The 14,468-nt window shown below is 42.5% G+C and overlaps 1 protein-coding gene across 3 annotated transcripts in view; it reads right to left on the reverse strand.

Moving 5' to 3' along the window:
- Nucleotides 1-14,468, reverse strand: part of LOC122793047 (serine/threonine kinase 11 interacting protein) — a 1,659,807-nt gene that overhangs the window by 106,136 nt on the left and 1,539,203 nt on the right. For all 3 annotated transcript variants that reach the window (XM_044060719.1, XM_044060720.1, XM_044060718.1), the window contains exon 24: nucleotides 13,823-13,908. In XM_044060719.1, coding sequence (XP_043916654.1) covers nucleotides 13,823-13,908 — 86 coding nt within the window. The remainder of the gene's footprint in view (nucleotides 1-13,822; nucleotides 13,909-14,468) is intronic.

Here is a 14,468-nt window from a genome sequence, read left to right on the forward strand (position 1 = left end):
GAATGTATGCAGGTGGCTGCCTTTGGGGGTGAAGAGTTCATAGGTGTGTACTAAGCTAATGGCCCTAGAGCCTTTACAAGCCTAGCCCATAGGATTACCCTGGCATCGTGCCACCCAACCTTAGTTCTCAGTGCCTCTGTCGAGTAGAGCCACTGGAGTGATCCTGGGTGAATTTTCTATTTCCCATCCACTTACAAGATTTCTCTTGAAGAGGGCCAGTGAGGTGCTCTGCTTGACATGTATGGGAAGTCTATTCCAGAACATGGGAAGTCTCTGGGTTATCAACCTGTCCCTCTAGCATGTTCTGTTGACTGTGGTAATGAGGCTGAGGTCTCTGGAGTGTGTGGTACGGAGGGATTGGAATTTCTAACAGAGTTGGGTCAGACATGGCTTTCTAAGTCAAGCAAAGATCACATTTAAGTAGGTGATATGAGACAGAGAATAGCTGGGAGTTTTTTGAGTCTGTCCATATAGGACAAGTGTTTAAGGCCTAGGATCCTCTTTGTGAGGTACTTTTGCAGCCTCTCCAGTTGTTGCAGGTATCTAGTGAGGTACATGCCAAATGGGGCATTGTACTCGATGACTGGCCTAATGATAGAAGAGTAGAGGGAGACAATGACCTCTTTCTTCCTGGATGCAAAACCATTAGTAATGAGATGTGCCGCATAGAAGGATTTTCTAACCGCAGTGGCAATGTGGTGGTCAAAAGAGAGGTTGCTGTCAACCTGTGTTCCCAGATCTCTTATAAAGCCTTCTGTGTTCAATGGACTATCATCAATGTGATAATTCATAGGAACCGGGTTTTTCCCAAAGGGGATGGCGACACATTTTTTGGCATTCAGCTTAAAGCCATGGTTCTGACACCAGTCGTTGGTCTCAGTGAGGCCTTCCTGTGGGATGTCAACATCACTTGGGGAGTTAATAATAGCTCCCAACTTGCAATCACCTGCGAACTTTTGTCAGCCAGAGTCCCTTCATGTTGGCCTGGACTTCAGAGAAGTAGATACCAAACAGGAGAGGACCCAGGACCGAACCCTTTGGGACTCCACTTGTGACTAGTCAGCAGTCTGATTTGGAGTTAACTACTTTCACACTGTGGGTTCTGTGAGCCAGTTTGCACCCCACCTAGTGATATAGGGGTTGCCTAGCTTAGTGAGTTTTTCTTATGATTCCTGAGTTGGGAATGGTATCAAAGGCCTTGGCCAGATCAAGGTAGGCTGTATGAACCACCTTGCCTTCATCCACAGCTCTGGTGACTGATTCAAAGCCGTCAACCAAGTTGAGCAGGCATGATCTACCCTTCACAAAACCAAACTGTGTGGGATCCAGAGTTTGGAGATTCCCTATAGCCTTGTTTATTAGGTCCATGATGATGCATTCTAAAGCTTTTCATATCAGACTCGTCAGGCTAATGGGGCAATAGTTCCTAGGGTCTGTAGTTGCTCCTCCTTTGTGGAGAGGGTGAGGAGGCATGCTATGCATATATATGTCAGCAGTCACTTGAAATACATGACTGTGGCAATATGAACCTTTGCCTTCATCCCAATCTAACACCAGAGGGACGCATAGGCAGTGACTGTCTTTTTTGTGGTGTTAGGGAGGCAAGCAGTATTCTCACATAGGACCTGTGTGCATTCTAACAACAGTAGGCTTGTTAGTTTACCGTGAACTACAATTTTGTCAGCTTTGAACATTAAGCCTTGGGCACAACTTCTGTCTTCTTGGAAAGAAAAAAATAAAACAGAAATTATTTTCTTACTTGTGATTTTTGTTTAGGCCACCACTGGATTAAAAGGTTGGGAAAATGCTCTAAAAATGCATCTCAGTGCAACTATAACCCTTATGGATGCTGGGGGCACAGGCTTAATTGAGTTCTTTCCTAAATGGTTATTACTGTGCTGTCTTGGTCAGAAAAGGTGTGTTGAAAAGATGCAAGAAAAACAAAAGCTGAGCAGAAACAATGAATTTATTTCCTTAATAATAATTTCTATTCAAACCATCATTGGACGAAAAGGTTGTTTAAAAAGAAAAAAAACTTTAATATGTACTTCAGAGCATATAGAAAGTTATGCTTTCTGAAAAAACTGAAGTGTAAGGTAAGATGTGAGAAAAGGAAGAAAATATGTGCATGATATGGGAAGCCCAAGATAGGGGTAAACACACGGGAGGACTGAAGGATATGTGTGTCTGTGTGTGTGTGTGTGTGTGTGTGTGGGGGGGGGGGGGTGAAACACTGTTCAGACCTGTACATAACATTGTTGTAATATATCCCTGTTGTAATTAAATGCCAGTAACTGTAAATGTCCATTCGTGAGACAGGCCAGCATACTGTGGTACATAGGCCTGTTGTAATGTAAGAGCACTGTAGCTACAGGTCAGTCTGTGTGCACTACTCTTAAAAGAATGCAGCATGAACAAAGAGGTTGCTTAGGAGGGGTGGCAGTGACAGGGTGATACTTAGATTGGAAGTGGGGGCCCACAAGATGCTAACACCAGCCCTGCACTTGACATTCATCAAGCCTGCACAGCAGTCACAGCAATCTTTTGTATAGCAACCAAAGCTCCTCCCCTAATGATAGGCTGAGATACCATTCCTGAGACATCAGTAAGCAGCGGCTCATCCTGTCTGCTAAAAAACATACCTCCTCAAGAATGTGACTGGCAGTCAAAGTCCAGTCCTCTATCCACATATCAGTGAACTAGTCCGTTCCCACTAGCATGCTGATATACCATAACACTGCCATATTGTCAGCATGGATGGCTATCACACCTTGGGGTAGGGATTCTTAAAATGCCCGCAGTGTGAGGAACACAACCTTTATCTCCAGAACAGTGATATGCAAACTGGCCTCTGTCTGTGACCATAGTCCTTTGGCTATCTGCCCTTGACAATGCCTATATAGTAGAGGTGTTTATAGTGGCTGACACATGAGAATTGGGAATATGGAAAGGATTGCACAAAGTCAAGTCTGATGTGTGGATATCCCACTATAACTCTGACTTGCAAGCCTTATACATTTCTACTAGTTTAGTGTGAGTTCTTTTATGGGAGACCAGTGATCTTTCAAGGTATCAGCATCAGCCCATTTTTCCTATTTTGTACACAGGGACTGACCATGAGCTATAGTCAATGTTCACACCATCGTCTGGCATTGTCCTTTGTAAAACACTCATGTAATACCTGGCAAATGGAGCCTTGTAAACTGTAGTTGATAGACCTAAAGCCCTCAGATGCAGAAGAGCTAAGCCTGAGAATTAACGATTTATGACCATTATGCTGGCAAGGGAAGATGCACCCTGCAGGACAAAATATTTAAAGGATAGCTGATGAATGGCAGCAAGTGTGAGGGATCCTACTCAAGACTAGGCTGTGTTCACTGTAATTCTCTAAGACTGGAAGAGACTCAAGTCAAAACCCAACTATCTCATGTTGGGTAGTGAAGAGCCAGTTGTCTAGATAAGAAAACACTTTCACTTCTTGCAGCCTACGGTTTTTGTTGCAAATATGGACAAAGAGTTTGTGAACACACTAAAGCTGAACATGAGACTGAATAGAAGTATTCAAAACAGATAATAGCTGGTTCATAACCAAAAACACAGAAACCTCCTGGATTTTTTCCTGATATTAATGTGAAGGCAGGCACCCTGGATATGCACAGAGTAAATCCAGTCTCCTTTTGATCAGGAAGGAAAGAATGGGCTGCATCACAACCAAGCAAAAGTTTTCTTCTTGGATAAACTGGGTTATTTGATTCAAGTCTTGTATAGATTTAAGGTCCTTTGTCATCTTTGGAGTTATAAACAAGTTCAGGAACACCACTGGAACAATTGGAAAATTCACTTAAACCTTTATTCCAAATGGTCAGAGTTAAGCGCTTTCGTCAAAAGACTTCTTCAGAACTAACTCTTCAGAGACCAACAAACACTTGCATACTAATCAAATCCCATTCATCACCAATCAGCTGTTACTTTTAATTAATCACTTAAAATTGTGACCTCTGGAAATATAAAATGTAAAAATATGAAATTATAAATGTTTTGTGTTTGTGTGCGTATATATATATATATATATATATATATATATATATATATATATATATATATATATTTTTTTATATATATTGTATTTCAATTTTTTATACACAAGTGCATACATTTTTATATATAGAAATCTTTTTTTAGGTGAACTTTAAGTGATTAATTAATAGTTCATTGGTGGGTACTAGGCTATCAGCCCTGGGGCCTATATAAGCCTAGCCAAAAAAGTTCCCTGGCTTTCGCCACCCAAGAAAGTTATTTTCCTGCTCCCCTGTCTAGCAGAGCCACAGAAGTGATCCCCAGGATGAATTTCCTATTTCCCATCCAATTGTCGAGATTTTTTTAGAGAGGGCTAATGAGGAGCGTTGCTTGACATGAATGGGTAGTCTGCTCCAGAGCATGGGAAGTCTCTGGGGCAGGAATCTATCCCTCCAGCATGTTCTGTTTATTGTGGTGGCAAGGTTTAGGTTCCTGGAGCATGTGGTTCGGAGGGATTGGGGTTTCTTTAAGTGTAGCATGTCCAACAGGTCTGGGTTTGACATGGCTTTGTATGTTAGGCAGAGGTTGCCTCTGAGTAAGCGATAAGCAATGGAGTACAGCTGGAGTTTTTTGAGACTGTGTATGGCATCTGTTTGAGGCTGGTAATCCTCTTAATGAGGTATTTCTGTGGCCTTTCTAGGGGCTTCCTAGTGGCCTTTCTGGCCTTCCACTGATCTTCCAAAATTTCATGCCACCAACTCCTCCTTTTCCTTTCAACCCATTTCCACAAATACTATAAAAAATGCTTAATAAACTAAAACCCACAACACTGGCTGCTGACAAACTTCCTGCCTACTTTCTGAAAATAGTTTCTGAAGTAATCGCATACCCAGTATCTATTCTTATTAACAGATCCATATTTAAAAAACACATCCCTGCAATCTAGAAAACTGACCATATTATTCAATTTCACAAAGTTGGTGCGCCTCCACTGAACTAACCAACTACTGTCCAATCGCTAATCTTTTCCCTCTATCTAAAATACTACAGAGATGTATCCACTCCCAATTAATGTACCACTTACTTACTAATAATCTCCACTCAAAAACTCAACATGGTTTCTGCCCCTACTACAGCACTACTACAGTTCTTATGTCTTTCACCAACACAATAATTACCACAGAAACAATGCTAGATATGTAACTGCAATATTTCTTGATCTCTCTAAGGCCTTTGACATGGCCTCACATAGTAAACTCATTACTGTTCTTTCTGGTCTAAATCTCAGCAAGTCTACCATTGCTTGGTTCCAAAACTATCTGGACGGATGGCACCAAGCAGTACAGTGGCAGCAAGACCTTTCCCCACTACTTCCAGTATCTCTAGGTATTACCCAAGGTTCCATACTGGGACCCCTACTGTTCCCACTATTTATTAATAATCTCCACTCTTCCACCCCACATGCATCTGTCATACAATATGCAGATGGCTCAACACTAACATGTGCCACATCCTCCTTACAAGAACTACACACACTAACTCAAGAATCCTTTCTTTCAGTTGAAGCATGGCTTACTAATTCCCAACTAATCTTAAATCCAAACAAAACTAAAAAAGAAGTTATGTACTCACCATAACGTTCCATGTGAGTTGTTCATCTTGCCTTCATTCCTACCGATGGGCTCAGAGCAGAGAATCAGCTCCAACCCGGCCAAATGGAAAAGCCTGAGGTTTTCAACTAGCTCGCGACCCACTCCCTATCCCACGATGCACCACTGCCTCCCTCAGACCTCGCCTGCCACCTACAATGGTATAAGCCATCTCCCAATATAGCAGCATAATAGAATACACTGGGTACACGTCAATACAGTCACGCCTCACCTCAGGTTCTCGGCCCTCAAGAAGTAACAGCTGAATAGTGGTGAATGGGATTTGATTAGTATGTAAGTGTTTGTTAGTCTCTGAAGAGTTAGTTCTGAAGAAGTCTTTTGACGAAAGCACTTAACTCTGACTATTTGGAATAAAGTTTTTTTATTTTTATCTAAGTGTGGTATTAGTCTTTAAGTGAATTTTCCAGTTGTTCCAGTGGTGCTCCTGAACTTGGTTTCGAGTTTTCTGCTTTGTTGCAAGTTTTTAGGAGTTATAAACAACTTGGAATAATAACCTGATCCATTCTGGTGTTGTAAGAGTCCTTGGAAAGCTCTTCTGCTGATGATGTGCAACATCTCTTTTATTCCTGCACTCTTTTCACAGGGTGGGATAGCTGGCAAGGGGAATGAATGAGACTACAGCTTGCTGCAGAAAGGAATCTTCTAGTTTCTAGGTACTTTTTTATTACAGGTTCATAGGTTAGCACTAAGCTAACTGCCCTTGTGGGGCATTTCAGGCCTAGACAATTATCCCATGTGAGAATCAAACTGTGCACCTTGTGTTTGTAAGATGTACAACTTAACCATTACTACAACCCGCACCATCTTCACCCACTTATCCTAGGTGAAGATCAGACAAGCTGACAAGTAGGAAGACAGATGAGCCCTGACTACCTCCAGTGTGTGACTTTTAGTTAAGGCCTCAGGTAATAAATAGACCGATACCCCTGATTTGATGCTGACTTTTCTTGCCTCTGGAATAGTGAACATTTTGGAATTTATCATTCCATTGATGGTTGCTACCGAACATCTAGGTATTCTGTTGCTGTTGGCCATTTTGGAACCAAAGCTGGTATGGACGCCACTGCATCCTTACGAAGATGCATTGCACATGTTGAAATTTAACATCAGAAGCACTCAGGGTTTTGCATTCCAATTACATGATCTACAGGTGGGCCTTAAGTGATGGTCCAAAGAAATCAAATGAACAATAAACATATCAGCATATTCAAGCAAAAACAAACTGGAAGTAGGGTGATGCAAATCATGTATTATTCTACTCCATAATATAGGAATAAGGCCATTAAACTGTTTTTGATAATGACAACATCCATCAGTAACAGCTTTTTCTTTTTGCTTGTTCTGGGCTCATGCACATTTTTTGGTTTAGTTCAAAGGCCATGCAATCTTTTGGGTGTGTGGATTACTTATTTTTTGGCTGCTGGGAGAGGACAGTCTGGATATATACCATTCACTTAAATGAACATAGAATCTTTAATGAACATGGAATCTTTATGCTTTATTTCTAAAAACTCCAAGGACAATATGAATTTTTTCAAAAGAGATGTTACTGATGATGACGATGATGCAGTCCACATAAAAATGGTTTAATACCATTGTTCTTGTATTACAGAGTGAAATAATAAAGGATTTGCATTGTCTTACTTCCAGTTTGTTTTTCTCTGAAGGTGCTGAGCTGTTTGTTGCTAACCTGTTTGTTCTGGGCTTGTGCACATTTTCTGGTTTGGTTCAAATGCCATGCTACCTTTTAGGTGCATGGATTACCAAAGACACCTGAACCATCAAAGACAGTGGTATAGAAGGTTGTTCCCTTGTATCCAAAGCAAAGTCTGATAAATGCAGGTAGATATGGAAGAGAAATACACACTACTTTATGAGCTAGCTGCATAGTGAGCTTAGAAGTGGAATATATTATCATCATTTGGGACTGAAATTTCAACTTCAGCTGTAAGTCTGGCAGTTCATCCAGTGACTGGACCATCTTATCAGCTAAACATCACTGAGACCTCACCATATGTGAATCACAGTTTATTACCCACAGGGAAAATAAGGAAGATGCATGCACTTTCTGTTCCTGCCAACAAGCCATAACTCTTTATCTGGAGAATAGATATCAGAACACTCTAATGCTGGTACCTTATTAAAGGCAGTCATAGCCAATAATGGAATCAGGTTCAGGAGCCTCAGTATAGCAGTTCAAGTCTTTGGGAGACTGGCAGATGCTGTCCACTCTCCTTGGAGCCAACACTACTATATCTGTGCTGTCACATGCAGTCTTGACTGCGAGTCAAACCATTTTATCCACAAGCAGGAAGTAAGGACGACACAAGAAAGCTGAAGAATCTGAAAAGCCTCCTGCAGTGTCATCTGAAGAGAAGTACTGGGGTCTGTGGACCATCCCTCTCTTTGCTGCATGATCTCAAGGACCTCTTCAAATCTGTGAGTCATCGGAAATGGGAGAATCTACATCGTCTTCATCCTTAATATATGGATGGGGGTCTCTAGGAAAGTCCAAGTGCCTTGTCGTGCATGTGTGCTTCCTAGCAGCACTAGAAGGGGGACAGTACATTGGGAATAAAACAGCCAAAGCATGAACAGATGTCTTGGATGGAGCATATGCAAGAATTCCATACCTTGTGTCTTGCTGATATAAGAGTTGGACAGGTAATGATGCAGTCAAAGCAATGTCTTCAGTCATGTCTGGTGGCAAAGGAATAACAGACACCAAGAATGACATATACAGGACACTGCATCAAAGGTATCAATTTTGATATCTCACTTGAAACTGACTACAGCGTTAACGTTGTTGCCTCACAGCAAGAGGTTCTCCCATTCGATTCACGGCTGGAGTGCCTTCTGTGTGGAGTCTGCATGTCCTCCCCGCGGTCGAGTGGCATTCGAAAGACATGCATGAATGGGCATGACTTAGTTGAAGGTTGGGCATCGAGCTGGCACCTCTGCACTGTAAAAATCTACTGCCAATCATTAGCGGACCGGAGTTCCACTGTGGCGACCCCTAACCGGGAAAAGCCAAAAGAAGAAGAACTTGAAACTGACTGTACTAGTCCCTGTTGCCTGAGGCCATAGCCCACTGAGGGCAGTCCTGGCAATGAGAGTATCAGCACTGAGCCATCAGCCAATTCCATTGTTCCCAAGCCAAAGGTTAAGTATCCACTCCAGACGTCAAAAAAACAAGTCTGACAACATCAGCACTGGCACAAATGAAAAAAGTACCAAAACTGGCCCCAAAACATCAAATCAAATCCCATAAACGAGGAGCGAAAATCTGATGTTAACAAAGTAGCTTTTTAAACTGAAACTGCCAACAATCTTTGCCACTGATATGTTCCTTTCCAAACACCTGCAGCAACTGAAGAGACCACAAAGGTTCCTTACAAATTAAATTCAGGCTCTTCAAGATTTTTCTTATGCGGACAGACTGAAATCATTGTCACTTCTCTGTGTCATACAGACAGAAAAGAGGTGACCTGTACCTTGCATACAGAGCAATCTCACCCATATATTTCTTTGAGATTTATGTGCAGGGTTTGCCTTCCTGGAAGCTGAAAGTGATCTGCACCTTGAGGTCCAGGGCGTGGGCACGTCGGGCTTCAGCTGATGCATCTGTGATTCAGGCTTGGACTAGGAATGATTTGTCTAAAGGGCACGCCTACATGACTTTGTGTTTATTTTAATCATCAGTATAGCCCTACTGTGAAAGAGCATAACACTGGTATGACAGTTTCCAGTGGCTCAGACTGTGTTCACGTGCACCTTAGAAACACTAACTTTCTCATGTGCAACCTGGCAAGGTATGCCATTAGGATGGTCAGAGGTATGTGACTGAATGCTGAAAACCTGTCTGGCAGTCCACTTGACTTTACAATGCTGTGGAAGAAGGCTGTCAGAGACACTACCTTCTCCAACAAGAGAAAGGCCTTGCAGGAATTCATGACTAGGACGGCACCATTCTCTGGGTTGAGCGCAGGCTGGATTTTCTGGCTGGCTGAGACTGAACTCCACTCTGTAAACTAGAGCCCTTTGCATCTTCACTTGAGTTTGGGCCTGGAAAAAGCAATCATAAAAACAGAGGTGAACAGTGTGCTACTGCTACAGTAAGGTATTTGGTGAACGCTCTGGATGCATCAAGTAAACCAAAAGGCAATGAGGTAAACTCACAGTGGGACCCTTCCTCCTCCCAACAAGGAGGGTCCTCCATGTCAAATCATTGTTTTATTTTTTTTTATTATATGAGGCAATGACAGAATATTCCCATTCATTTAGTGAACAAAGTTATCTCATATTCACCACCTAATGAATGGTGCATCATTCAAACTGCCAAGATTTAGTCAGTCTGTAAGCTGTTCTGTAACCAGCCAACATTAACTAAATTCCCAACATGTGGCCCCATGTATTCTGACAGGAAGCACTGCACAGGCTCATCCATGCCATCAGAGGAGGTACTGCATTGGCTTTATTACTATGGGTTATACGGGTTCCAATGCTTTACCCCTACCCACACTAAGACACATGAAAGTACAGTTGTTTAAAATGTTACCATAACAATAGATGTCCATCTCTTCATTGTTGTAGTATTCTTAACCTTAGGGATCTCCTGGCAAGGACAGCCCAATGTCTGGCCAGTATACCAAAACCTTTAGATCTTGTATGTGCCATAAATCACACTTATGCTCCCCACACAAGATGTAGGACATAAAGGTGATGTACGGACACATTTACCCAGAAATGAATTGCCCCAGTACAGTAGAGTCTCCATAGGACAAAAAGAAGGCCATGCCCATCCAAATGGAGAAAATGGAGAAGGAAAAAGGGGGCCCATCAGCCAGGAGGGTAACTAATGAAAACCCCAAAGAAAAAAAGGGGGATGGAGGGAGGGACCAAATAATGCAACAGTGAAGAGGACATCAACGGTTATGGTAAGATTTCACACAACTATACTGTGTCCTTCCATTTCACTGCTGCAGTATTTTTAACCTTATGGAGGGTACAAAATCTCAAGAAAAAGAGTTGAAGGTGGATGGCTAGGAAGACCCCTCAACAAATCCATGCTAGATAGCCCTAGCAAAACCTGCTATGACCCTAGAAATCATATTTAATTTATAACACTTCATAACGGTAAGCACTGAGGACCAAGTAGCAGCTTCAAGGATGGAACTGGTACCAAATACTTGAAGAAGGCACCAGAAGAAGCAACAGCCCTAGTGAAATGGGCTCTAACAGAAGTAGACAGCCATGAAAAGTATAACAAAAAGAAATGGTCTTAGAAATCCAGGAGACTGTTTGCTTGGAAACAGATAAACCCAAAGTCCTAGGATGAAAAAAAAAAAAAAGCTGGTCAGACTTATGAATGGTCTTACTTTTATCCAAATAACACCTGAGCTGTCTGTGTAAATCTAAGGTATGTGGGACCCTCTCTCTAGCAGACTAAGGGAGAAGGAAAAAAGGAATGTTGTAGTACTGCCTGATTTAAGGACAACTCAATGACAACTTTGGGCATAAAGGAAAGACTGGTATGAAGAAACACCTAGTCTCTGTGAAAAAAAAAACAAAAAAGGAGGAATGGCCATAAGGGTCTGAAACTCAGAAACCCTCCGATCCAAAGTAAGAGCCAGGAACAAGACAGTCTTCCAGCTACAGTGTTGCAGAGAAGCTGAAACTCAGGTTCAGAAGACGCCTGGGTCATTTTTCCCCAAAACAAAAGTAAGGTTCCAAGGAGGAAGAATAGGCGTCCTTGGGGGCCTAAGATGCGGGATACCTTTTAAAAAACTGTTTGACCTCAAAACGAGAAGCCAAAGGAGAATTCAAGGCAGACAGGCAGAAATAGCTGAAAAGTTGGCCTTCACAGAAGAATAGGCCAAACCTGACTGGAGCAACTCACACAAATAGGAGAGGACCAGAGGGACCCCCCCCCCCAAATGTAAAAGGATTTTGGCTATGAGCATGACACCAGACTGAAAATCTTTTCAATTTGGACATACAAGACTTTCTGGTTACAGGTTTTCTTGCCTCCTGTAAAACTCTGAGCACATCCTCAGGAAAGAGGTGCCTAAAATGGGATCAAAACCCTATCACCCATAGTGTCAGTTAAGAGTGGACAAGTAAGGATGGATGAGCAATTCCTTGTCCTGTGTGAGGAGGTCCAACTGATGAGGTTACTTGTGGTGATTGCCCCTGACCAGATGCATTAAGAGAGTTAACCAGTGCTGTCTTAGCCAAAATGGAGTCACTAGCAAGATTTTTCGGGAGTCCAGCTGAATCTTCTGCAAGACTCTTGGAAGTAGAGGAAGGGGAGGTAAGGCATAGAGAAACATCCCCTCCCAAGGGAATGAAAGGGCATCTGTCTTCCACATCAGATGGCATGGCACACTGGAACAGAAAAGAGGGATCTGTCTGTTCAGAGGGGAGGCAAAAAGAGCTACCCAGGGAATACCCCACAGATGGACTACATCCAGAAACACATCTCTGAAGCACCCATTTGTGAGCCTGTGTTTTGGACCTGCTCAAGGAGTCTGACAATAGATTATGTTTTGAAGGAATATACACTGCCTGAAGAGTTAGCTGATGACTGACAGCCAGATGCCAGGCCTAAACAGCTAGCCTGCAAAGAAGATAAGACTTTGTGCCCCCCTGCTTGTTGACATACCACACCACTGTGGTGTTGTCTGTCTAAACCTTCAGAGGTCCTGAAGAGAGTATGGGGTGAAAAGCCTGAAGGGCCAGAATCAGAGTTTTCATCGATTTGATGTTGATATGGTCTGACTTCTGATTGGGGGAGGGGGTGCTGAGACCTTGAACTTTTAGGTGACAACATGGAGCCCCACACCTCATGTCTGAGGCATTGGTGAACAGTTCTTGAGAAGAAACTGGAGGCTGAAAGGGCAGGTCTGGGTTGAGGGTAAGTTGCTGAACTGACCACTTGAATTCCCTCTCGAGACATGGAAGGAGAGGCACTCTGAAATCCAGAGGGTGGCAATGCTAAAGCAAAACTGACTAGAGGTACCACTGAAGCTTTCATATATGCAGAGGGAGCATTAGAATAGAAGAGCCCATGAATTCTGGCTGCAATGGCAGGCAGAGGAAGAAAAGAGTGAAAGAAAGCTGTCAAGGACAAAACCTTGGAAGTGGAACACAGGCCAATACTGGCACTGCCTGAATCCTGCAGCCCAGATACACATGATCCTGAAAAGAAGTGAGGACAGACTTTTGGAAGTTGATAGTGACCCCAGACTTTGAAGGAGAGACATGGTGAACTCGAAAGCCTGTAACAGGGAACTGGGAGAAGGTATCTGAATCAACAGGTCATCTAAATAAGGACAAATCTGAATGTCTTGGAGCCTGCAAAAGGCAATCACAGGAGCTAGACATTTTATGAAGACCCTTGTGGCAGTAGACAGGCCAAATGGCAAAGCACAGAACTAAAAATGAGAGGAAGAAACATAAAAACTTCCTGATAAGAGAATGACTCCAGATAACCAAAGGAAAACAAAACGAACAGTAGAAAGAAAAAAAGACCCCAATGGGGCACATCTGATGGCTAGGTATTCAGCAAAGGGTGTTCTGACTAATAAGCAATGATGACATTCGGACTGCTGGCAAAGAAGCTCTGGGTAACTGCATCCATGTGTCACCTTTAAGCCCTATGTCCTGTACAGGGAGCTTAAGTCTGATGTAAAGCACATACAAGATCTAAAAGGCTTTGGTATACTGATCAGACGTTGGGCTATCCTTGGCAGGAAATCCCTAAGATTAAGAATACTGCAACAGTGATACAGAAGGACTTCCGGTTTGATAAACAACATGTCAAGGGTAGTCAGAAAACTCAACACTATGCTCTTCACATTTCTTAAACTATTTAGGATTGCCTCACAGCACTGCCAAAGCAATGATTGGAGATTTTATATGGAAAATAAACTCCGTCACCCAAGCAAAATATGCAACACATTGTTGCAGTCGTTTCCAAACCTGTACACAATACATGGCTGCAGCCTGTAGCTGTCCCCAGACTTGAGTAAATCTGGCTAAGTAAAGCACCTAAGTATTTTATTCATCTGAAAAAAAAAGCCACAAAGCAATACACCTTCTGCAGTCTATCAGGTTAAAATGAAAATAAGTACCTTGCACCAGAAATGCAAGTACATACAGGAAATCTGAAGCTCCATCATCAAGTTTCTCTGGTGAGCAGTCCTCGCACAGAATCGACCTAAGGAAACAAGTGCTTACGTATTTAGGCTGCAAAAGAAATAAAGTACTAAAACAGCAGTTCACAAATAGTAAAGCAAAACTGTGTGAGATACTCACCATGACAGCAGGTCTGTAAAGTGCTGTCTTTTGGCCTTTAACAGTACATCTTCAATGTAAGCCCCTCATTGCTACATAAAAAGTAGGACATGTACAATGCAAAAACACTCACATGACCTTTGGTTATAAAGTCTGTATCTGCTCTCTTTGTGACACCCATACTGATGCATTGCCCAGACAAACTTCCATCACTGTCTTGTGCACTCACTTTCCTGAGTGCACCCAAGTACCTCTGCATCTTATGAAGGTTCACCACACCATCTTCTCCACAGACAATGACAGGATTTCTTGCACTCTGTAGAGTCATCAACCCTTGCCTCCCTTCTTGTATCTTTATTATGTAGACCACAAAGTTTATGCATTGTGCAAAGGTCTGTATAGGCTGTGTGAGTATCCTGCTAAAGTGAATAATCTCTGTGCAACATGTAATGTAGAGGTATGCTGTCGTTACAGTGCTATCAA

Source organism: Protopterus annectens, chromosome 2.part0 (genome assembly GCF_019279795.1).
Source record: "Protopterus annectens isolate FY-2018-M chromosome 2.part0, PAN1.0, whole genome shotgun sequence".
NCBI lineage: Eukaryota > Metazoa > Chordata > Ceratodontiformes > Protopteridae > Protopterus > Protopterus annectens.